Raw genomic sequence first — 24885 nt, forward strand, 5'->3', positions numbered from 1 at the left:
TCATGGCGGGCCCCCCCCAGTCCCGCCCCCTCAGGGCGCGGCGCGGCCCCTTTAAGGCGCGGGCGGTCACGTGACGGCGGGCGGCACGTGATCCCGGTGCCAACATGGCGGCGCCCGGCGGGGCGTTCCTGCTGCTGGGAATGTGGATGGGAATGGGAATAGCGGGAACAGCGGGGGCTGCCGAGGCCGGGAGCTGCGGGTGCGGCGCCGGCCGAGCCGCCGGGGACGGGCGGGAGCTGGCGGCGCGGCGCTACTCGGCGGCGGCGGCTGCGGGCAGCGGGTGGAGCGGCGGGCACGGGCCGGTGAGCGAGGGTTCCGGCGGGGGTCGGGAGGGTCCCGGCGGGCGGGCGGGGTGGTCCCCGCGGTCTCAGGCGGGGTCCCGGCGCCCTGAGGGGTCGGTCCTGTGGGCAGGGCGCCCGGGGATAACGGAGCAGCCAGAGAACTGCTGTGGAGAAACAGCCGGTTCACGGCTCGCACGAGAAACTGAGCTTGGGGCAGGTGCTTGTGCTGGTCCCAGCTCGCTGTTCTCTCCCGGAGAGCTCCGGCGGCTCCCGCACTCCTGGGGTGCCGCTGAGGATGGGGGCTCCGGGCAGCGGTGCCTGTGCCCTGCCCGGGGTCCCGCTGCTCCTCCCTGGGCTAAACTGGGCTGTGACAGGGCCAGTCCGGCTGTTCCTCCCGTCCCTCTGTTTTGGCAGGGCCGGTTAACCCCGGGAACAGCAGTTCCAGTGCTGTGTTCCTGGGGCTATGTGTTCCGTTCAGGTTCTCCTCAAGTGAAAGTCTCTTTAATTGCTTGTTCCTTCTCTTGCTGCTTTTCTGTGAGACCCACCCAGAGGTGAATGTGGCCCTTGCTGAGGGCAGTGTGTGAAGGTGCTGAGGCACTGCCAGGTGTGAAAGGACACTGAGACCAAATACCTCACTGGATGTTATTAGAAATTAAATTATAAAAAATCAGATTGCTGTTTCTTTTTATGAAGGATGCCAGTAACCTTTGGCATACAAAATTCTATCCCAGCAGATTTGGGTCTTCTTGTGTGGGATGGCTTGGAAACAGTGAGAATGTGAAGGGCTGCTTCTGTGATTGCCTCTTTGTAACACTGGGAAGCTGCATCAGCCAAGGGAAGGAGGCACAGTGGTAACTGTGACCTGGTTATTGCAGGCTGCACTTCAGAAATTGGAGAGTTTTTAAAGAGTATGAGTTAAATAATCCTGACTGTGCTTGGGGTCCATGTTACTGGTACACATTTCATGTAACAAACCTGAGCAGTTCACTGGGGTGTGTAGGATGAAAAAATAATTTGATTTCATGCAGCTGGCAACTGCAGCAGTAGGCAATTAAAGCTAATTGCTGCTGGTTTAAGTTATGCTCAGACCATAACTTGATGATGTTCAGCTGGAAAGCCTCTTTCCGGCAGGGAAGTGAGGGAGAATTGGGCTCTGCCTCACCCACAAGTGGGATTAATTATTCCCACTGGGTTTTAGAACTGAGAGCCAGCAAGAGTTAATTTTTTTGCACATGGGTTTAGACCTGAGCTCTGAACCTGAAGGTTGCTTCAGGGAGTTTTGGCTGCAGTGGGTTGAAGAGAGGTTGGAAGGAAGGAAGTGGTGCAACTTTGCACCACGTTGTCATTTGCTAAGTCCTAAAAAACGTAAGCAAATTTACCCTAAAGCCCCATTATGGGTTCAGTTACAGACAATCTTTAAGGGCTCAGATTCTTCTTAGGGGAGAAAGTTCTGAGGGTGCAGCAGGAGGAGAGATCTGTAGTGGAGAAGAAACAATGAAACTGGGTGTGTAAGGTCATGTCAAATCCTGCAGCTGCCCTGAAGAACAGGGAGAGTTACTGGGTAGGATGTAATGAGCTTATTTACTGCTCTTATTTCAGTAAATGAGCTTATTTACTGCTCCTTTGTGCACTGGCAGGGGTGTAACTGCAGGAACAACAGCAAACTGCAGCATAAAAACCAGTTAACATGTTTCTCCTGGTGGGAGCACTGGCACTGCCCAGACATGGTGTACAAAGAGCTGCAAATGGGGGTTGTTCTCAATTCAAGTTCCACCTGCTCCTTCCCCCAAACAGGGGCTGGTCAAGGAGCTGTTTTGTTGTGCTGTTTGCAAGTGAAACTCTGCTCAGGACAAAAACACCTTGCAGAGAGGAGGAGGAGGGGCAGCAAGACCAGCTGAGGCTTCTCAGTCTTTGATTTCACCCTCTTGGGTGGTGTTTGCCCTGCAGATGGTGGCGATTCCAGGAGGGGTGTTCACCATGGGCACCCAGGAGCCTGCAATCCCACAGGATGGGGAGGGCCCTGCCAGGAGAGTCCACCTGAAGAGCTTCTACATGGATCAGTACGAGGTCAGCAACGAGCAGTTCGAGAGGTTTGTGAACTCCACTGGCCACGTCACTGAGGTGAGGCACGGGGGGCCCCAGGCTCCTGCCATCATCTGCTTTGTGCTCAGAAAGTCCTCGTGAAAAAATCAAGGTTTTCCTTTGAAGGATGTCACAATAATGCTTGGGATTTGTGTACTCAAACATTCCTGGTGTAAGCAGCAGAGACAAGGACTTTTCTTGCCTTGCTGCCCTGGTGTATGTTGTTATCTTTTATAAGTGTCTTGACTCCTGAATTCATGCCTTTCCTGCAGCCTGGCCGATGCCAACGGGTCTCTACAGGGTTTTTGGGTTGGTTTGATTGGGTTTTTTTGACCTCTGAGTCCTAGGGCTGTTTGTACCAGTACAACTGGGTTAGATTTTCCTCATTTTAGAGGGACAGGGAGGAGGGATTTAACAGCCTGTGATGGCCAAGGACCCTGCAGGGTGATTCAGTGCAGCTGAGAGCAGAGAGCCCCGTGCCTGAGGAGGAGAGAACAGCAAGTGTAATGACAGTTTTGTGCATGTTCCTGGGAACAAGGGACTAGGAATATGTTAAGGTTCTTCCCAGAAAGAAGCCACCTGTGCCTGGAGCTCTGATCCCTCCTTACAGTGCCTGTTCCTAAGCAACTTGGAGCAAATCCTGACAGCCCTTTTAGGCAAATAAAGCCTGGCTAATGATCAGGTCTCAGAGGAGGCACTTTGTGACTTCACTTGATAAACTGGTTCTCATTTGGAAGGCAGGATCCTTCTGGTTGGATGAAGGGCTTCTTTTATCTCTATTTCTGTTTCTTAGCTCGAATATTATGAACAAAGGTTGCTTAACTCTTTGGAACAGGGTTTGCTTTTTGCAAACTGGGATGAGCACGTGGGGGGTGGTGTTTAAATGTGGAATCACAGAATATCCTGAGCTGGAAGGACCCACAAAGATCATCAAACCAACTCCTGGCCCTGCACAGACACCTCAACAATCCCACCCTGCCCCTGAGAGTGTTGTCCAAGCACTCCTTGAGCTCTGGCAGGTAGAACTGGAGAGATAAAAGATTATGGTCATGTGCTAAAATTTCTTGTAATTTGGGTGATCTTCTTTCAAACTGTGCTTCTTGAAGAGTTCTGGGTGTGCAGAAACAGCTCATGAGGATCATTCTCATTCTTTAAATACCTCAAATAAGATGAAGAAACTGAGAAGGGCAAATCTGTTCAATTCTAGTAACATGTTTTACTTGCCAGGTGTATCACTTCACTCAGGTTTTTGGTATCATGTACTGTGATTCATTTAAATTATTGGTGGTTTTCATTCTTTTGGCTTTATATGATGCTGGGTATGATGATTGAGTTACTTTTAAATCTTCTATTGCTGTAGCAGCACTTTAAAACATTGATGAAGCAGCAATAACTGACAAGGTTTGTCTTTTATTGGGATTCCCAATGGAAAAAATAAGAGAAATGAAATATGAATTGAACGTTATATTACTGACTGTAGCATTTGAAAGCAGTTGGGACAACTGGAACTGCATTTTTAATTAACAAAAGGAAATACATGTGCAGAAGCTCTGTGAGCTGCCATCTGCCCAGTGGCTGCTGAACAACAACATCCAGGCCTAAAATCCCTTCTCTTCTGTTCCAAAAGAGCTTTCTTGAAAGAGAACTCAACATCACTATTAGAATGTCCTTGTTCTTGATAAACAGAGCTGTAAATGTGAGTGGGGTTTTAAGAATAACCTTCCTTTGATGACATAGTGGCTGAATCCTTTGTTCTTTCCACAGGCGGAGAAATTTGGAGACTCCTTTGTGTTTGAGGGAATGCTGAGTGAAGCAGTGAAGGCTGACATCCACCAAGCAGTGAGTAACACTGCAGGGGAGACTTCCTGAGCCATCCCTGGGCTGGGTGTGTTAGGAATTGTGTGGTGTCCCCAAAGCCAGGGACAGAAAGGGGGTTTTGGAGGGTGTTTGGCCTGGAATCACAGACTGAAGTGGGGAGGAGTTACAGTCTAATCTCTGTCCTTTTTTTTTTTTTTTAACAAACAATTAAAATACCTACTTTTGATTAGCAGAAGTTGGTATGAACCCCTTCTTGTCTCTCTGTGCCCCCCAGGTGAGAGGTTTAGGGCTGTGCTCAGTGGGGCAGGTCCCAGGCTCGTGCTCTGTGTGTGATGTGATGCCTCAGGAGTGGCTGTGCAGGCAAGAACAGGAATCCCTCTGGCTCCAGAGCATGTGACTGGCACACTGAGCCAGTGCCCTCTGAGTCCAAACCAAGTGGGTAAATCCCAGATCCCACAGATTTGGGAAAATGAGGATGCTCTGTGTCTCTGGTCTGATGACCCCTCTTGCACAAGTGCTTTTTCTATGTTAACTACAGGCAAATATTCCAAAGAAATGCCACTCCTGTGCCAGGCCTGAGTCTGTAACACTCCTTATGTTGTGCATGGCTGTAGTTTATGGTGTTCCCTCCACCTCTGCAGCAGATCCCGTGAGCATTCCCTGCTCTTTCAGCTCCCCTCATCCCACTGGGGCAGCACCATGGTCCTGCTGGGGCAGTGCTGCTTTCACTGCAGCTGACCCACTTTTCTTGTTAAATGGAAGAGAATATTGGTTTTAAATAAAAGAAAGTCCCAGAGTAAATCTTCCCTGCCCTCCCTTTCCTCGCTTTCTGTTGTGAATGTGCTGCTGAGCCTTTCTCAGCCTTCATTTACCTCCTCCTGAACACCTCTGCAGCTCCTGGTAATTAAGCAGGTTATGTCTTGTCACCTCCTGGGTGAACTGATGTGCTTAGAGCACAAGTTTGGATAAAATGACCTCCTGAGGTCCCTTCCCACCAGAATTATCCTCAACTCTGATGGAAACAGTTTGGTTTTGGCCTTCAAGGGGCAGACTGGGAGATGGGAGGTTTTAGGGAGCCCTGTGAGCTGTGAGGGACTGGCAGAAATGTGGGGTTTGGGTTCCTCCTGCAAGGAAAGGGAGATTACAAGTGCAATTTGTTATGTTTTAATTCAGGACTAACATTTGTGTACTGCAGAGATAAGAAGAGTAAATTGGAGTTCCCAATCCTGGAGTAACTGATGCTGAAGGTAGAATAAATTCAGATTGGCTCCTCCCATCTTCACATCATCTCCTACACTGATGGAGAAATTCTTTTTTCCTGTGTTGTTGTGTGCTGCAAAAATCCCTAAATTAGGCTCTCTTGTCTTAAAACAAACAAACACACCTCAGGAATGTTTGTGTAAGCTCAGCCTTGGCTATTTGTGTAAACACAGAGTGTTGGGAGCCACTTTCCTGGGTGTGTCAGCCAAATTTCCAAGTGTTGGCTGCAGTGCTCACAGGACAAGGGTTGTGCCAGAGGGCTGGAATGGAGCCCAAACGGGTCTTTATTGCTGCTGCTTTGGGAAGGTTTTCTGTAGTAGTTAGAACTGAACTGCTTAAATCACAACTATCACCATGAAAAGGAGAAATAAGATCTAAATGTTGGTGTGCAGTAACAGCAACACTGAAAATGCTCCACCAGGCTGAAGGGAGGAAGGTTTGTGTTCCTCCTCTGCCTCAGTGGGCTCAGAAGTGTTCTGGTGAGGATTTTCTCCAGCTGGAGCACAGGGATGCAAACTGCAAATGTGAATAGAGGGGAAGAGCAAAGGGAATGTGGGTTTTGGAAGCAGTTTCATAAGCAGTGAAAGAGTTGGGTGAAGGTGGAAGTGAAGATACTGAACTAAATAATTTATAAAGCTCCTATAAATAATGAGCCACGTGTGTCTGTTGGGGTTTTGCTCTGTTTGCCCCCTTTGTCTCCTGCAGTTCTTAAACCAGACAAATTTATCACAGAGCCCCGAGACAGCTGAATTGGAGAGGTGGGGCTGGGAAAGCTGGGCAGGAGCAGCCCAGCTCAGCACGTAGGAGGATTGTTGGAGCTGTGGGTGTGCCTTTCCTGGAGCTGAGGTGGGCTCCCAGATAGCCTCTGACAGGAATGTGGGCTGGCCTAAGCCTCCTCTAGAAGGGAAGCAGTAAAAAGGGGTGTAGCAGCCAATGATGGAGTTGTTGTGGATTTCTGGGAACTCAAGTCTTAGTTTTGGCCCCTTTTTTTGTGGTGGTAACGTGGCAGAGAGGGAGAATTCAGCACTGCAGCAGATGAGGGTGTTACTGATGGAGCTGGCAGGGGCTGGTTTAAATAAAAAGGGGGTTGTAGGGTGAAGGTCCTTCGAAGACAAAATGTTTTGTGTGGGTTTAACAAGTTTTGAGAGCTTCACAGCTTAAATCCTTCACATTCAGCCTGGAGAAGAGAAGGCTCCAGGGAGACCTGAGAGCCCCTTCCAGGGCCTAAAAGGGCTCCAAGAGAGCTGGAGAGGGACTGGGGACAAGGGATGGAGGGACAGGACGAGGGAGAAATGGCCTTAAACTGAAGGAGGGGAGGTTTAGATTAGATTTTAGGAAAAAATTGTTTACTACAAGGGCAGTGGGTCTGGAATGCAAGGGAATTGTTCACTGACAGCTCAAGCAAACACTGTTAAGGAGTTCTGATCAGTCTGGAACCATGGGATGGTATTTCATCCCTGTTTACATGGAAATCTCTGCACTGTCCTTGAGCTGTGCAGTATTTATAGCAGTGCCTGGAACTCCGAGGACAGTCCCACTCTGCAAACAAACTGGAACATTCTGCATTTCAGCTGAGAAATTCTAATTACTGGTGAAACAAATGCTGTTTGCAGGTAGGGCAGTGCCAGTGTGGGCAGGGGCAGCCATTCCTTGCAGCTCCCCCTGCTTCAGATGTTCCCCACAGGGAGCTGGGAGGATGGAGCTGTGGAATTGTTAATCTCTGTTTTCTTACTCCCACTGCTGGGAATAAAGCTCAGCTCTAAAGCAGGGCAGGGCTTGTGCCTCAGGCTGGGGATAAATAAATCCTTGCTCACCTCGTTGTCTGAAAGCTCCTGTTCCCTCGGGTTTGGAAGGAATGAGCAGCTGGAGGGCAGGTTTGGATGTTGGCTGAAAAGCAGACTTCCAGCCGTGGCTGCCTTCACCAGGAATATCAGTTCCTCAAAAGGAGCTGCTTGGGAGTCCAAGAATTGCACTTAATGAATCTTGCTGGATTTTAGCATCGCATATTTTTGGTTATTTTTCTTGGAGGATGGACAGAGCTGTGAAGCTTTACAGGGTCTGAATTGAGGTTCAATGACCTCTCCCTATGCAAAGGAAAAGATCTCTTCATATAAGTAAAGTGCTACTTTCCAATTAAGTCTGAAATTTTTTCTCTAGCTGATGACTTAAAATGTATTTATTTTTTAGTTTGTAAAGCTGTTGCCTCTCCTTGCATGCAATTTCAAACTACTTTAAAATTCTGGGATTTAAGGCAAATAATACCAAATTCAATATGAAACAAAACCCTTTGTTGCTTTTGTTTCTGAGGGGATGAGGGAGGCCAGTAACCTTAGAAAATAAGAGTGAGAACAGATTCTTCTGTAATTAGAGCTTTGGGGGAGCTGGGACTTTTAATTGATAGAATAAATAGCATGGGAATTGCAGCAGCTGGGAAAATGAGGTATTCCCTGAATCCCAGGCTGGTTGGGGTTGGGAGGGACCTCTGGAGATCATCCAGTCCAGCCCTAGTGCAGGTGGGAGTCACCTCCTGGAAAAATACTCTGCTGTCTAATTGAGGCCTGTTTGGGGGGGGGGTGGAGTGACTGATTCCATGCAGGAATTCCCACTCCTGTTGGGTTTATGTCCATGATTACAGAGGTTTGTTCTCTGCAGAGTCTCTGGGAGTACAAATAGGAACTGGAGCTGCATCCTGGTGCAGCTGGGACAGCCTGGGGAGGGGCTGGGAAGGATCTGCTGCTTCCAGAGCTTGGAGCTGGCCCTGCCAGGCCACTCACACTGCAGGGCTGGCTCAGCTGGGCCAGCCTAACCCAGCCTGGTGCTGCAGGGATGAGCTGCTCCATGGCACAGGGCCTGGTGCTGCAGGGATGAGCTGCTCCATAGGACAGGGATGAGCTGCTCCAGGGGGCAGGGATGAGCTGCTCCAGGGGACAGGGATGAGCTGCTCCAGGGGACAGGGATGAGCTGCTCCATGGGGCAGGGATGAGCTGCTCCATGGGGCAGGGATGAGCTGCTCCATGGGGCAGGGATGAGCTGCTCCATGGGGCAGGGATGAGCTGCTCCATGGGGCAGGGATGAGCTGCTCCATGGGGCAGGGATGAGCTGCTCCATGGGGCAGGGATGAGCTGCTCCATGGGGCAGGGTGTGTTCCTGCCTTTGCAGGGTGCTGGGAAAGGAGGAGCAGAGCTGCAGCCTGGGGAGGGGGACCAGGAGCCTGAGTCTGCCCCAGGGGCTTTCCTTGAAAACCCAGTGGGACCATTCCATGGCTCTGGCTCGTGTCCAGCTGCCCCTCGTGGTGTGAAGTGTCCAGAGGTGCCTGGGAGGCTGGATCAGAGCAGGGGCTGTGCCCTCCCTGACCCCGAGGAGGGACCACAGCCACCAAAATCCTGCTGGGAACCTGCCAGCTGCCTAGCAGAGCTGCTGCTCTCTGGGGCTGCTGAATCCCAGAGCTGGGCTGAGCTGTTCATCCCACAGCCCTGCTCTGCAGACAGGGGTGGGTCACCTGGGCCACAGGGAAAGAGGTGCCAGAGGGATCTGTGGAGGGTGCAGAGACATCTCTGCCCTGAATGTTGGTGAGGGAAGAAGTTTTGAGGTTGTTGGGAAGGCCCATTAATGCTACTTAGAAAATAGATGTAAAATTACTTGTCCAGAGCAGCTGGACTTCCATCCCTGGAAGTGTCCAAGGCCAGGTTGGATGGGGCTTGGAGCAACCTGGGCTGGTGGAAGGTGGCCCTGCCCGTGGCAGGGGCTTGAACAAGATGATCCTTAAGGTCCCTTCCAACCCAGACCACTTTGGAATTCTACTCATGACCACCTGCTGTGGTTTCTGAGGGGACAGTGACAGTGGCTCACCCACTGCACAATATTTTTATTTCTTAAACTCCCTGCCCAAGTGAAAATGTTCTATTTTCTGTCAGCTTCTTTCTTCAGTACTTCATTAATCAGCTGCTCAGGGTTTAGGATCTGGCTTAGAGGAGGAAAAACTGACAGAGATTTATGTGCCTTACATGGATAAAATAAAACCTCATCCAAAAGTTATGTTCTTTACTGAATAACTAATTTTTTCTCACATCCTACCAATGACAGCAAGATGCTTCTGGAATTTAAAGATGTGCAGGGCTTAACAGCATCTGAGTCAAAGAGATGTGGTAACTTCTGAACTGAAGGGTGTGTTTCTTTGAGAACCCACTGCTTAATAAATGAGTCTTAAAGTCTCTTCCAGCCTTGGGCTGCTTTTCACTCAAAATCTCTTTTTCGGACAGTTGATTCTGAAATTGCTGAAGTTCTTACTCTGCAGTAACTTTTGCTTCTTCCAGCTGTTTATCTTGACCCAGTGTGAGGCCTCATTACATCCAAATAGCATTAAAATGCTGAAGCACAAAAAAAAAATTATATTTGGTCCTACATGCCTGGACAACAGCAGGAATTTGTCATCATCTCGTGGGCCTGACTTGAGGTTAAAATGTACAGCTTTGTTATTTCAAGGGACTTGCTGCATGTTAGAAATGCTGGAGTTGGAGCCAAGATGGAGCTACTTGGTTGAGTTTATTTTTGGTAGTTTTTCTAATACGTGAATCTGATTTGAATTGGAGATTTGGAGCTCAAGTGGGGGTTGTTTTTCTCAAACGTGGCCAGTGCCGTGTTAGTACAAGACTAATACTTGTTTTTATGGTTATTGGTGGGGGTTGGGTGTTTTTTTAAGGATATTCCCCCCTGCAGTACCAGTAAGGGGGCAATACTGATGATGACACTCCCTTTGTCACGTTTCTTTTCTGCACATATTTAGGAAGGAATTTTCCTCAAGACAATTGTAAAGCAGTTTAAAAAATCTTGAAATCACAAGTTAATGGAGCAATTAAAGTTAGGCTATCCCAGCCTACTTGGAAAAGAAAATGGAATACTTAGAACTTTGGGTTTTATGCAGGTTGCTGGTGGGAGGAGAGGCTTCAGCTCTGCAAATTGCAGAGCTCGTGGGTCGGAATTATCTGCAGATCTTCCCTGTGTTATCCCTGGGTTCTCTTTTCATAGTCTGTGATAAGCAGAACAGTGAGTTCTGAAAGTTTAATCCTGGGGTAGGGAGGTGGATAATCCACGTTTTCCCCTGGGTCAGACCAGAGGAAGCCTTTTTGTGCCTCTGCACTGGGCTTTGCTCCTGGAAACACTCCCTGTGGAGGAGCAGTTGTGTCAGGACTGCAGGGACAGGTGCCAGGCTGTAAGAGATAACCAGAATGAAGGGAATTGCCCTCGAATTGGGGATCTCTGCTGCTGTTTTGCCAGGAGGAATGTGCTGCCAGGGCACAGAACGTGTTTTGGAGGGGAGCAGGAGAACGCGGAGGGTTATGGAAGTAACTAAGCTCATTAGTGGCAGGGGAGGGCTTTGTATTAACTGTGATGTTGTAATATCTCTGCCTAATTACCTCCTCTACTAATTAGATTTAGAGCAATTAAAAGCTTTAAAGACTTGTGAGAAGTTTTGTGAAAGGACTGTAGTTTCAGGTACCCAACTTGTGGAAGGAGCAGCTCGGTGGGTGTTCGCTGGGGCCAGGGGCTGACTAGTCGAAGTTTCCAATTAATTTCTGGAGGTTATCCCTGTCCTGGTCCTGGCTGTGTAACTCCTGGAGGATGTGGGTGTTCTGCAGAGCCTGGCAGCCATTTGGAGCTCAGTTCAGCAGCCCCAGGAGCTGTGCACACACAGTGCTCTCATGTGGAGACGCGACGTTTTCCTCGGTTTAAAATAAACCACTCTGATTGAAAGCATCTGCTTTTGCTTTTGCATCACAAAAATGTTTTCCAAAATTCGAGTCTTCTCGAGTGTAAATCTTTGCAGTCTCCTGCAGAGATGTTTTTATCCAAAAGCCAGCAGTTTAATTTGCAAAAATGTGTTGTGCTTAGAAACTATCAGGATGAAATCTAACTCGTGATCTTTCAGATTTTATCTTTAGCAAATGTTCTGCTGCTCTTTTACTTTCCTTAAGGAGCTTTAAAATGCTAATTTTGGATTTCTGTCCTATCTTGAGTGTAGTTTAAAGGTCAAACCTCAAAATAGGCAAGGAATTGGTTAAATCAGAGTGGTTTTAAACGTGTTGGCTGTAATGTCAGTTTAGCAGCCAGGTTTAGTGCTGGGAGAGTGGAGCAGAGCAGCTGAATGAAGGACCCAGTTTTGGGGTTTGAATGCTCAGTAACAGAGCTGTAGGTCATAGTAAGAGACTAAATATTTCTCATGCTCTTTGCAAAGGGTAGGGACTCTGCTCATGGTGGGAACCAGCCAGAATTGTCCCTGATGTTGTTAATTTAAGTGCTTGTCATGTTGGGGAAGTCAGAAAGGATCTTTAAAAACTGGCATTACTTTGGTTGTTTGCCTGGAGGGTCCCGCTGAGCACATGGACAGACCATCTGGGTCATCAGCAAGCTGAGAGCATCTTTATTTCTGTGGTACTTAACACTGATGTCTCCTCTTCACTCCTTCAGAAGGAGTGATTTACAGGGAGTTTTTCCATACCCAGATGTGCTGCAGGCACAATCCTGTGTGCTGAGGGGAGAGGAGGGAAACTGTGGAGGAGCTGTTACAGCACAGGCTGATCAGATGCTTTAAAAACAGAATAGTTTGTGTTTGTGCATTGGCAGCACCTCTATTGCTTGGGCACTTCTGTTTATTCTCCCACTGAAACATTCAAATGAGGCATTTGATGTTTAATTTGGATCAGTTTTCCTAACAATTTATGTGTGTCATAGACATTTTTCTCTCTCACACATGTGAAGTGCCCTTCACTGTTGAAGGATGCAGGTTCTTCCCCTTGGAAGTTGCTGTTAAAACTGTGTGACCCGAGTGACTCTGGGTCTCCTGGGTGACTCCTCAGCTTGCAGTGACTTTTTGGACTTTTCCGTGAAGGATTTGAGGAGTTGAAGGATAACACTCCTGGCACAATTCCAACCCCTGTGAGTGACACTTGACAAAGTTGGTTTAGCAGCACAATGAGGAGAAATGAATATTTTAGTGCTCCCTTGGCCATGTCTGAGTGGGGGAGGCTGAGGGGCAGCAGAGAGGGCAGAAGGTGCTGGAGGCTGTTGTAGAGCCACTGTTAGAGGAACAGTGGATCTCAACTCTAGGACTAAGCTGCTGGGTTGTTTAACTCCTGAAGCAATCCAGGCTTATTTCCTTTGATTTTTGTTCTTTATAGACTTTATCTTTGCAATAGGAGTATTTTGGAAGTGAGCACTTCTGCTGCTGGAATAAACCCACCGTTGATGGGCAGCATAAGTGTTCTTTTTTTGCCTCAGTGAAAGGCCCCATTATTAAGATAAGTATTTCTAAGTGAATGGGAAGCAGAACAGTTAAGCACTTCTCTGCTTTGAAGTAAGCTTAATAGAAGAAATCCTTAAGGAATGTCTTCCAGGAAAAACTCCTTGCTGTTGAAGAACCATATTTGGGACTTCTGGTTAGAGAGAAGTCCTGCATTGTTACAGAGTGATGAAAACAGAAAAGAGGCTTCATGCTTCACTCCCCTTGTGTGGTTCTTCTGTCTCCACCCTCTGGAAGCTGAGAGCAAATAATTTCAAATCAGCTTTACTGGGTTAATGACCTGGAAAGCAAATGTGTCCCAAGCTGTGAGTTCTGACCCTGGTTAAAGGGCATCGTCAGGGGGTTGGTTCAGCTGTGCCAAAGACTGAGTTCAGGGAGCAAATAACTGGGATGAAAATGTTCTTCAAGCCAGAGTTGTCATTTTTTTTTTAATGGTCTCTGTGGAATGTGTCAGACCTAAGTCAGCCAGGAAATTTGAATCACACAGTCCAGACTGGTTTGGGTTGGAAGGGACCTTAAAACCATCCAGTTCCACTGCCTGCCATGGGCAGGGACACCTTCCACTAGCCCAGGTTGCTCCAAGCCCCGTCCAACCTGGCCTTGGACACTTCCAGGGATGGGGCAGCCACCCCCTCTCCCCATGGCTGGTTTGACACTGTGTTGTTGTTGTGAGAGATCTGAGCCAAGTGTTCAGCTGAGCTCTCCCAACCACCCCAGAGCTTCTGGGCATGTTTTCAAGGGTCAAGAATCCAGAATTTGAGAGGACTCTGGTCCACCACAGGTGATGTGCTGAGGGCTGTGCCTCCAGAGAGAGCAAATATGCCTTGTCTCAGACCTGCAGGTGGGGAAATTCAGGAGGGAAGGAGAGGCAGGCAGAGGGCAGTGATTCGGGGAAGCACAGTCAGCATTTGGTCTCCCTCTTCCTTGTTTTTGGGTGATTTCTTTGTGCTGTTCCATACCTTGGGCTATTCCTTGGCCAGCAGTGATTTAAAGTGCATCAAATGATCATCTTGGTCTCTCAGAGATGATGTGAGTGTTGGAGGAAGGTGTTGTAATTAGGTGATCTTTAAGGTTCCTTCCAAACACAAACCATTGTGTGATTTGGAACTCACAGGCTGCAGGCAGAGCCAGGAGCTGTCACTGAAAGCTCTGAGCCCCTACTGCTTCTCCAGAATATCCTTTAGCTGGGAATTTAAGTCTGCTTCCCTATCCATTCTTGTCCCTTTTCAGGTTGCAGCTGCTCCCTGGTGGTTGCCTGTGAAAGGAGCCAACTGGAAGCATCCTGAGGGTCCTGACTCCAGTATCTCCAGCAGGTAAGCCCAGAACAGCCATTCAGTGCTTGCAGAGACACCTGGAACTCCCACCAGGAATGGGGGTGCAAGAGAGGGATTTTATTTAGTTATCAGTTTGCTGCTGCTTCTGGGACCCTTTTCCCATTTTCTAGGCAATATTCCAGGTCATTTGGGCAGTGATGCAGTAGGATTTCAAGAAGGTCTATAAGGAGTTCGCACCCAAGGGAAAATTTGTGTATCAGCAGTGAAAGAGCAGATCCTTAGAGGTCAGAACCTTCAGTGCAGATGTGGTGTTGGAGAGGAAGAATAACTGCTGGCTGCATGCACGCTCCAGGAGTCCATGTGGGTGTCCTCTTCCATGTGGGATTTGGAGCCTCTTTGTGGCAGCAGAAGACTGAAGAGTTTTGTGCTTTTTACTATACTCTGACTTAATGGGCTAATTGTTGCAGAAAATCAATTGTGACTTTATCCAGAGCCTCTAAATGCTTTGGAAGGCTGTACTTTTCCTTAGCAGTTAGTGCTCTTACAGTCAGGGCCACGCTTTGCCTGCATGAACCCTGGGACTTGCTGCTCCTTGTCTCTGGACATCACTTTCCATTCTGAACTGGAATGAATTTTAGGCCTAGAAAACGAAATTACTGTCTTCATTTGGGACCTCTGACATTGCAACTGCTCCTCTCACTAGGCAGGTGTCAGTGAAGCTGGAACTTCATCAACTAGATAAAGTTTCTAACAGCAGTTTTGAAATGAAATCAGACTCTCTAGCCTAGATCTGGCATGTTTCTGAGTCCTCTAAGGACAGGGCTGTGTTAGTGCACCATCATCTGATGGCTGAACTGCTCAGTAACGAGTCCGGTGTCTGATCTCCAAGGGCAGGGAAAGAATTATCTGAGGCAAAAATAGAGATAATAGCTGGAGGCATTGTTAGGGGGAGCCAGGAATTGAGGTCAGAGCCAGCAGACAGGAGCTGGAAACCTGCCATGGAAATCTAGTCTTGGGCAAGTGTGGTGCAATCCTGGCCTGGCACAGCCCCTGGTGAACTTGCACATGGAAGTGGCCTCATGGATTAACAGGGATACTCTGGCTTCTTAAATGGGGCAGGGAAGAGAAGTTAAAAGCAAGTCCTCTGTCTCCTGGACCAGTACCCTCAGTTCTGGAAGTGTCTTGGGCTATTGGAGGCTTGGATGGGGAGGGTCCTTCTGCAAAAATGCCTAGGCATTTCTCCTGTCTTTTTCTGGAAAATGAGACCAGGATTTTAAGGTCAGTCCTGGAACCAAACCCCAGGAAAGATGGGAGCTTTTGTGTAAACTGTGGACTACTTGAAGCACCCAAAGAAAATCACTTCTGGGATAAATTTCTGCAGCCTCTTTCTTGGACTGGGTGCTGCAAAAGCTAATGCTGCTAAGAGTGGGGACTCTTCCTCATGTCACATCTCCCTCAAAACCCAGCAAGGAAAGAACCCCCAGCAGAGAGAGACAGAGGAGTGAAGAGCAACCACCACTGCATTGCAGTGCACATTTTCCTGTTGAGAATCTTGGCTCCTGGTTCAGCTGCTCCTCGCCAGGCTGGTTTAACAGGAGTGGGCTGCAGGTTTTGGGTGCCTTCCTTTGGGGCTCTGAGCACCCCCACTCCACAGGCACAGGGTGTGCATGGTTCTCTGCTGGCTCCTGAGGTGGGACCATGACAGGGCACAAACCACAGATGTCTTTAACTGCAGAGCCTGATGAGACAAACAGAAGTTTGTTATTTTCTCTTCCTCGTTTTCCTCTGTCTTGCTGCCTCCCCTTAAATAGCCCCTTCCCTGCCAAAGTCCTCTGTCCCTCGTCCAGCTGTCCCTGAGCTGTGCCCTTGTCACCCCTGTGTGCCCACTGAGAGTGTCACACTGTGCTCTGCTGTGCAGCTCTGACTGCCCAGCTCTCCTGAGGAGCCTGTCCTGTTCCTTTTGTCTCCCAGGATGGATCACCCAGTTCTCCACGTGTCCTGGAACGATGCTGTGGCTTTCTGCACGTGGGCAGGGAAGCGGTTGCCGACGGAGGCGGAGTGGGAGTACAGCTGCCGAGGGGGCCTGGAGAGCAGGTACCTGTGACAGTGCGTCCCTGAGCCGGGTCTGCAACTGGGATTTACTGCAGCAGGAGGAGTTCTGTGGGGTTTTATTACCCTCAGTGTCTCCTTCTTGTGCAGTGGTGCACAGCTGTGAGAAACGTGCCAGTCCCGAGTAAGGTTTGGGTGGAGGAAGGACCGAGAGCAGCCCTGGGGAGAAGGAATTTGTGGGTTTGTGGATAAGAAGCTCAATAGGACTCAGCAAAGTGCAGTCACAGCCCCAAACCCCCCCATGTGCTGGTCCCACAGCGAGGGCAGCAGGAGGGGGGGGATTCTGCTCCTCTGTTCAGGTGAGACCCCCCTGCAGTGCTGCCTCCAGCTCTGGGTCCCAGCACAGGGAGTCCAGAGGAGGCTCTGGAGATACTCCCAGGGCTGGAGCCCCTCTGCTCTGGAGCCAGGCTGGGAGAGCTGGGGGGGTCACCTGGAGAAGAGAAGGCTCCAGGGAGAGCTGAGAGCCCCTTCCAGGGCCTAAAGGGGCTCCAGGAGAGCTGGAGAGGGACTGGGAACAAGGGATGGAGGGACAGGACAAGGGGGAATGGCTTCCCACTGCCAGAGGGCAGGGTTGGATGGGATATTGGGAAGGAATTCCTCCCTGTGAGGGTGGGGAGGCCCTGGCACAGGTTGCCCAGAGAAGCTGTGGCTGCCCCATCCCTGGAAGTGTCCAAGGCCAGGTTGGAGCACCCTGGGCTGGTGGGAGGTGTCCCTGCCCATGGCAGGGGGTGGCACTGGATGGGCTTTAAGGTCCCTTCCAACCCAAACCAGTCTGGGATTCTGTGTAACACTGAGTTGTAGTTCAGAGTGTCTGACAGCTGTTCTGTCCTTCCCAGGCTGTTCCCATGGGGTAACAAGCTGCAGCCCAAAGGTCAGCACTACACCAACATCTGGCAGGGGGAGTTCCCAACCAACAACACTGCAGAGGATGGGTACAAGGGGACTGCACCTGTAAGTGTCTCACAGACAGCTCAGCACATGCAAATGAACTCAGTCTTCCCCAGATGAAGGTCTGTGTTCCACAGCACCGTGGCTGTTCCATCCCTGCACTCTTTCACTTCAGACTTCAGGTTACTCTGTATTTCACTGCAGGCTCGAGCATTACCAAGGGACACTTTCACAGACTAATTGAAAAGTAAAGATCACTTTCATTTTAACTTCTAGTTCCTCTCAAACTGACCTCTTTTCCCCCTTTCCACTCAGTTTGTAGGCAGAAGCTGAAATACTTTCTGCCTGAACTTTTGGCATTACAGTTTTGTGAACTCAAAAATCACACAGTAGTTTGAAGGGAATTCAGCTTCCCTTTTTGGGAAAGGTTTAGGCTGTCCAGTGTAACAAACAGAGTGGAATTTTAAAGGCAATCAAGAATGTGAATGAATTATTTAATGGCAGTTAAATAAGTCCAAAAGTTTCATCAGCATAGAAGTGTGCTGATGAAGAGGATGAGTTGGCAGCCACCCAGCTTTTCCTTGGTGGGAAGGGGAGCCTGGAAGCTGGAAGTGGGGGTCAGGTCACTGATGCCATGCCTGGGTCACAGTGCTTCCCTTGAGAGGGTCAGTGTGCAGAACCCCCAGGAGATGCTGTGTGTCCCAGAGGAACAGCAGTGCTGAGGACACAGAGGGTGGGAACAGCTCATTATTCCCTTCTGTGTTATTTAAATGGAATATGTACAAGTGTTATAGTCCTGCACTACTGATTTGGTGCCTGCTTTTGAGGCAGGAGCCCCTCAAAATGCACCTTCAGCAGCCAGGTGTGAGGATTAAAACCCTTATTGCATGTGGAGTGGTTCCAGAACTGCCCCTGTGCTCCCTGTCCTGTGCAGGTCACTGCCTTCCCTCCCAATGGATTTGGGCTGTACAACATGGTGGGCAATGCCTGGGAGTGGACATCTGACTGGTGGGCTGTCCAGCACTCCTCACAGGAACTCCACAACCCTGTAAGTGTTTCATTGGCATCCTGGGAAGTGCAGAATTCCCTCGGGGGACTCTGGTTTGCAGACCTGTTCTTTGTTCCTCTGCTGTGGCTGGGCTGGGCTGTGCTCTGGGGAGTTGGGAAGTGTCACCACAGCTCATCAGCACTGGATTTACAGTGCTCTAGTGCAATGTTTTTGTTTGTTTGGGGAATTCTTTGTTGTTTGCTCACATCTGACCAGCTGTTGAAATGTCCAAACTGGCATGACATTCCATAAATCAGAAATTTATGGAATTACTTCTTTAAAAAAGGGAAGGGTTTTAGTTCATTTATATTGCTACCAGCTGTACTACTTCTACCCTCTCCAGGTAGAGAACAAACCATGAGTTATCTTCATGGCTGAGGTTTGTGGGGAGAAGCTGCTTCCCAGGCTCTGAGTGGGGAGTCTTTGATTTCCTTTGTGGGAGGCACAGAGAGGGCCCTTCAGGCTGAACTTTGGTTTAAATTTGATTTAAACCAGGAAGGACTAGTCTCTAATTGCTGCTGGTCATCAGTCCTAGTGGCTGAAGAGCCTCCTTTTCCTTTGGGACCGTGTGTGCAGAATTCCATCTGTTCCCTGTGACCAATCCCCCCTGAACCCCGAATCTCTCCAGTACTAGAAAGCAGCTTTAAAGATTTTGGGTGTTAAACTAAATATGTTAAAGAACTTTGCCTAAGCTCTGACCCTCTGGAAGAACTCTGAGTCTTTTCAGTGGAGAGAACACATCCTATATTTAGGTTCCACTGCCTTGTGCTCTGCAGAGACTGAAGGGATGGGCTCTGATAGATCTGGTGCTAATCAGTTCGGATGTCTCAGAAGATTCTGCAGCCTGGCTATTTTGGGACACCTTTTCACAGCAGGAGATTCAGTTTTCTTACCCATTTAGTCAGAAAACCCTTTGGAATTCACTTTGAAGTGCTCTGCCTCAGAGACTCGATTTTGACAATTACTTTGCATCTGAAAAAAACCCTGAAAGCATCATTGTTAACACCTAGTTTTTAAATACTTTCTGAAGTGTCTGCACAGTGCTTATGCTGAATTTAAAAACCTGAGCAAACTCAGAGGTGATTAAGCTTAACAGAGCCAGATTCACACAAGACTTGTTGTCCAATTCCACCTTAATCCAGCACCAAAGCACTGCTGCACTGACATTATAAACACTAAAGTGTCTCACTTAAATAAGCACCTCTAATTATGCAATCAGACTAGAATGTGGCCCTTAGAACATTATGCTACAGAATAAACTTGCTAATATATATATTATTTTTAAATCTGGAATCCAAGTCCAGACAGCTCCAACTCTTTACATAGGACAGGAAATGTCCCTCCCCTTCAGTACCAACTGGTGACTTCTCCATGAAACAATATTGTTTGATGGAAGAGTTTTGCTTGTTTTAATCAAACGTGACCTAAATTGCTGTGCTGTGCTGAGTTTGTGTGGGAAAGCACAACCAAAGCAGTTTCCTTCAGCTGTGAGATAATGTGTGTGAGCAAATATTAACCTTGCAAATACTGATGGTGTTGAGTGGTTTTCTGCTCTGCAGAGAACTTTGCCAGTTTTATGATAAACTCTTTACTTTCACTGATTTTAAAGGGTTGTTTATCAAGAGGATAATGTTTTGTAGTAGAATAGATTAATGGAGGGCACTACCTGAGATTTCTGTAGGTGGTGAAGTGTTTCAGTGCTTTAATCCTCCTTCAGAGGCTGAGGGTGTCAACTGAACTTGGGTTTTGTTACCAAATAACCTTTGATGCTCAATTTTTGCCTGGTAGAATATATTTGTAATTATTAAAAAGAGCTTATGCACTTACCGTGGCCTTTGGTTCAGGGGCTGCTTCAGTCCAGGTTATCCCTTGTAATTGCTGGAACATGAGAGACTTGGGGCTGGACAACAAACCTTCTAACCCTAAATAAACATGTTCCTCTTAGTTTGTCACAGTGTCTTTGGAGCCAATAGCAGAGATTGCTGCTCAGGCTGTGCACTGCAGTGGCTGAGGGGAAATCCTGCTCCACAGCCCCATTGTTCTGCTTTGTCTGCTTCTGGGGTCACTTTTTTTTTTCAGTCAGTTTTCTCCTGGCTTCCCTTAAAATGAGATTAGCAGGCTGGGGCATGATTGTGCTTGTCAGTGGCTTATCTCAGAGTGAGGGCTGTGCACCCACATGCAGGAGCTGTGAGGACACTTTCCAGAGGGGCTGGAACAGGAGCAAGGCTGTCCCGAGGAGGAGCACCTGGGCTGGGGACCGAGCGGATGCTGCCTCGGGGTGTGGGTTTCCTTCAGGATTTGTAGGGTATTAAATGTGGTAACAGGCCAATTTATTTTTCACATATGTAAATTTTGGCAGTAAACATGAAGCTGCTGCAGTCTGTGTGGTGAGCTTTCATATGAAGTTATCAAACTCAGCGGGTGCAGGCAGCAGCTTCTGGAGTACCAGCATCAACCTTCAGGGGTTTCTGTCAGTCCCTGTGGCTTTTATTCAGTGTTACAAACACTTCTCTTGTGTAGATTCTTCTAGAAATTCACCTCTGGTAATGCAGACCTGGGAGAGAGACAACTGTACCCCTGAGACAGGGTAGGAACCAGACTGGTCCAAAGTGGTCACTGAGGGAAGCTGGATTTCCTTCCCAGTGAAATCCCCTCTTTAGGACCCTCCTTGTTGTCAGGGGTTTTACAGAACAAGGCACTCATGGGCAGCAACTCCAGCATTCAATATTTGCAGCAGTGGAGGGAGCACAGTTCTGTCCCCTGCACGTCCTGCACAGCAGAATGGCTTCAAGCTTCCAGCTGAAATTTGTTAGCTTGGAATATATATCCTTATCCATGTCCCTGTTCCCAAGCTGTTTACCCTGTGATGAGCAGTTGTTCTTCCTTGAGCACTGACCAGTGTCCTCCCTCCCTCCCCAGCAAGGGCCATCCTCAGGCACGGACAGAGTGAAGAAGGGAGGATCCTACATGTGCCACAAGGTAACGGGGGGTTTGCACTGTGCCCTTTCCTCTGACAGCACCTGAGCATGAAGTGATCCTCTGACAGAGTTCCCTGGCAGCCTGCATGCTTGGGAAGGGGTTTCATGGAATATATGAGGAGCAACACCTGATCTTCCCAAGGACTTCTTTTTGGTTAGCCTGCAATTCAAATAAGTCATTTTACCCAGTATGTTTTTTAGATGCAGAAGTTAAAACTGATGCAGCCTCTAGTGCTGTTCTCCTTACAGAGCTTGAGTGATCCCTGTCAGAGCAGAAAGTATGGATGTGACTTTGTTTTTCAGTTTTACAGTGACTCTTGATCCAGAAAGGACATGGAGCTCTGAGCAACCTGGGCTAGTGGAAGGTGTCCCTGCCCATGGCAGGGGGTGGAACTGGATGGGCTTTAAGGGCCCTTCCAACCCAAACCATTCTATAATTCGATCATTCTCTGATGTCAGGTGCCTGCAGGAAGCTGGCTGGGAGATGAATGTTCCAGCTGAGTTGATGGCACACTTGAAAATCCTTCAGAACACCCTGGATGTCACCCCAGAGCAAAGGCTGTTCGTGACACAGAATCATGTTTTAAACTCTGTTCGTGCAGTGCTTAAAACCCCTCATTGTAGATCTCCTGTTTCATTAAAGCTGTCCTGCTCTTCTTCCCTTGCAAAGCCTGCAGCTGGCAAATCACCCTCATAATTAGATTAAATTTTCTACAGTGAGATCCCATTTTCTACACTGATTTCCTTCTTAGGTGAAATCAATGTCAGATGTTAATTAGCAGTTTTGATTAAATTAACACTGGAATAGGCTCTTTAGTGATGAATAACGTGACCCATTTTTGAGGGTTGTGAGGATTCTGGTCTGCCCTAGTCTTTTTTGTAGGTGATAAAACTAGGCTGTGTTTCAAGACAAAAACCCACTGAATACTGTTAGTACAAGGGCTCTTTATTAGGTGCCTACAATCTATTCAGACTGATCTTTCTGTGCTGTTGCTCTTCTCCCCTCTCAGAGCTGACAGAGGCTAAAATTGCACCTTTTTACATTCCATTCCTGAGTCTGGTTCAGGGCCTGACCCCAAGCAGCTGCACCAGCCTGAATCCAAGTGGTGGCTTTTGGCAGAGGCTTCTGTGGGAGGACAGGGGCAAAAACCTGAGCCAGATCTTCTGAAGTAACAGAAGAATGGGGCAGGATTTGGATGGATTGTTCAAAGTGCTACCCCAGTGCTCAGTTAGTGCCATTACCAGTGTTCTGCCCTTCCTCCCACGCCACAGTGGGGAGCTGCTGCTGGGCAGCCTTGCTGCAGGTAGCCAGCCACTCACACTGCTCATAATTGAATTATCCTGGGGATTATAAATATCCCTAGAGTGCCAGCCATAGGAATACTGGAGTTTACCTCCTGTTACCTGTTTCTCTTTGTTGCATCTCATTCAGGGAAGTGTTTTTAGGGAGGTGCCAGTACCTGTCCATTCCCAGTCAGGTGTCAGTGCATGGGAGCACAGCTCAAGGCACTGAGCTGTCCTCTCCTTCTCTGAGGGGAAGTAGAATGGTTGTTGTAGCATTTTCCCAGACAGGATATATTATTAGTTGACGTTTTATTGGGCACTTTGCCATTCAAACTATTGTTTTGTCTCAGCTGGTCTGTAGGATTCCCTTCCTTCCAAGGCAGCGATTTCCATCCCTATCAGCTCATGGATCTGTCACACAGTGATTGCAATGCTCTGCTGTATTAATCTAACTAATTAATCTGCTAATCCAACAAACCCTTGCCTGAGGAGGCCCCAGCTGTGGTGTGAAGCTCACTCTCTCTTGCCCTGCAGTCCCACTGCTACAGGTACCGCTGTGCCGCTCGCAGCCAGAACACCCCCGACAGCTCCGCGTCCAACCTGGGCTTCCGCTGCGCCTCCGACACCCCACCCGAGCCACAGTGACCTCCTGGCTGCTCCACAGACTCAGGAACAGCTGGACTGCACCCAGGGAACCAGGGATGAGGGCAGTGTCACCTGCTGATGGCTCAGAATTGAAAAATCTACCACTTAAAGTTCCTGCTGGGGCGGAAAAAATCCAACACTAAATGTTGCTTGGAGAAGCTTCATGTTCATGGGGACCTGGCCTGGACTCAAATCCTGACCAAACTTAGCAGTTGGTTTTGGCAAGAGTGTTTTGGGTTCAACTGGAACAAAACTGTTTTCAAAGGCTACTTAATAGAGGCTGGAAAAGACCTCCAAGATCAGAGTCCAACCTGTGACCAATCCCCACCCTGTCACCCAGACCAGCTCCTTTAGCAAAGATCTTTCTTAATTAGTTTTATTTATTTAGAGTTTGAGTTTCTACACTTACATGCAATAAAAACCAAGGACTTTATAAAGTCCTAGGCAGCTTTAAAAGAAATTTGAGGCAGTTCAGAAATTCTAGGCAGCTTTAAAAGCCAATGAAGGAATCAAGAGTGAGGCCTGGGAGATGACACCTCCCCCAGGGGCAGCTCCCACAGCCCTTTGTTACATTCCTGTGCAGTGAAAAATTGATCAGAAATGGGCTTTTCTGGGGAGATTTGCTGCTCTTTAGGAAGTGCCTTCTGCAGCTGGGGGGTGATAATCCTCAGGGCAATGATGATTAGAAATCTTGTACGTGTTTCAATAAAATGTAAAGCATTTGTTTATGCCAAGGACTCTTATTGATGGAAGAGCAGCAATTTCCTTTGAATGTCTTGGACACAGGAAGCTTGTTTTGGGGAGCTGGGAATTGCAAAATTGACCTCATTAGAAACTGAAGCTCACGAATGATTCCACTTGAACAGAAGTCATGAAAGTGAAAAGATGGCAGATGGAACTGTGAGCCCTAAGGCCTCACAGGGTAAATTCTGAAACTGTTTGTTGGGGAAAAAAAAACAAAACAGAAAGACAAAAACAAACAAAAACCCAACCAAAACAAACAAACCCCCAAACAAACAACTAAAACCAAACCAAAACAAAAAACCAACCAAACCACTGAAAAGGAGAGGAATTTCTGCAAAGAATTTTAGCAAGGAATAAAGGAAATGGGAATAATTGAAAGCCACCTCATTTTGGGATCTGAATGTAATGGTGGATTAACAAAAACCTTTGTACTGATGTTGGTCCTTGCCAGCATTGTCTTTTCTGTAGTAAATTTGGTTTGGGTTTAACACAACCTGGGGTCAGTGCAGATCCATCACTTTGTTGAAAGGAAGAGCCAGGAGAGCCTCTGGGGAACCCTTCAAGCAGCACCAGCCTCCAGTGGGTGTCCAGGTAAGTCCAGCAAGCAGAAGAATCTATTCCAGAACACACCATGGCTTGGCACAATATTGAAATATGGATAATCATTACTGCACTCAGAGAGCAGGAAGGAGGATTAGAGGGAGCTCAGAGGCTTTTGAGCTGCTTGGATTCCTTGTGGAAGAGCACAGAGCTGTGAGGGGCAGACTGGGACTGTGCAGCTGAAGGAACCCAAAGGGAAAAGCAAACAGAAATTCGGATACAACATAAGGTCTTAATTTTTTTCTAGTTTCATGTTGGGGAATTTTTTTGGGAGGATTTTGGTCCCCTCCCCAGGCAGCTGCAGTTCTAAGGCATGGCAAGGCATAAATGGGAGAAGGCCAGGATGGTTTAGAACTCAGTAACAACGTATTATTTTGGTTTTGCAAGGCCTTTAGCGTGGCTGTTTTGAACACTACAACACTGTTGTTGTTGTGTGCTGTGGAAGTTTGTTCTAAGCAGATAACTGCTATCAGATCACTCCTAGCAGCTGCATCAGCTGAGGGGGTAGGATTGCAGGGACAGGGCTCAGCTGTGTTCTCTGCTGGAAGGCTGGTGATCAAGGACTAGATATTGCTGA

The 24885-nt window shown here is 48.2% G+C and overlaps 1 protein-coding gene across 1 annotated transcript; it reads left to right on the plus strand.

Annotated features, from left to right (window-relative positions):
• The first annotated feature begins 110 nt into the window (after window positions 1-110).
• SUMF1 (sulfatase modifying factor 1) lies at window positions 111-23692 on the plus strand. Its single transcript, XM_051788711.1, has 9 exons — window positions 111-302; window positions 2229-2402; window positions 4128-4202; window positions 13969-14051; window positions 15984-16106; window positions 16958-17072; window positions 17944-18057; window positions 20977-21036; window positions 22854-23692. Exons 1-9 carry the CDS (start codon window positions 141-143, stop codon window positions 22962-22964), a joined length of 1017 nt encoding a protein of 338 aa, XP_051644671.1. The 5' UTR covers window positions 111-140; the 3' UTR covers window positions 22965-23692.
• Window positions 23693-24885: the final 1193 nt, after the last annotated feature.

The sequence above is a fragment of the Manacus candei genome, unplaced genomic scaffold, assembly GCF_025592945.1.
Source record: "Manacus candei isolate 608988 ecotype Guabito, Panama unplaced genomic scaffold, ASM2559294v1 h1tg000025l, whole genome shotgun sequence".
NCBI classification, from domain to species: Eukaryota; Metazoa; Chordata; class Aves; order Passeriformes; family Pipridae; genus Manacus; species Manacus candei.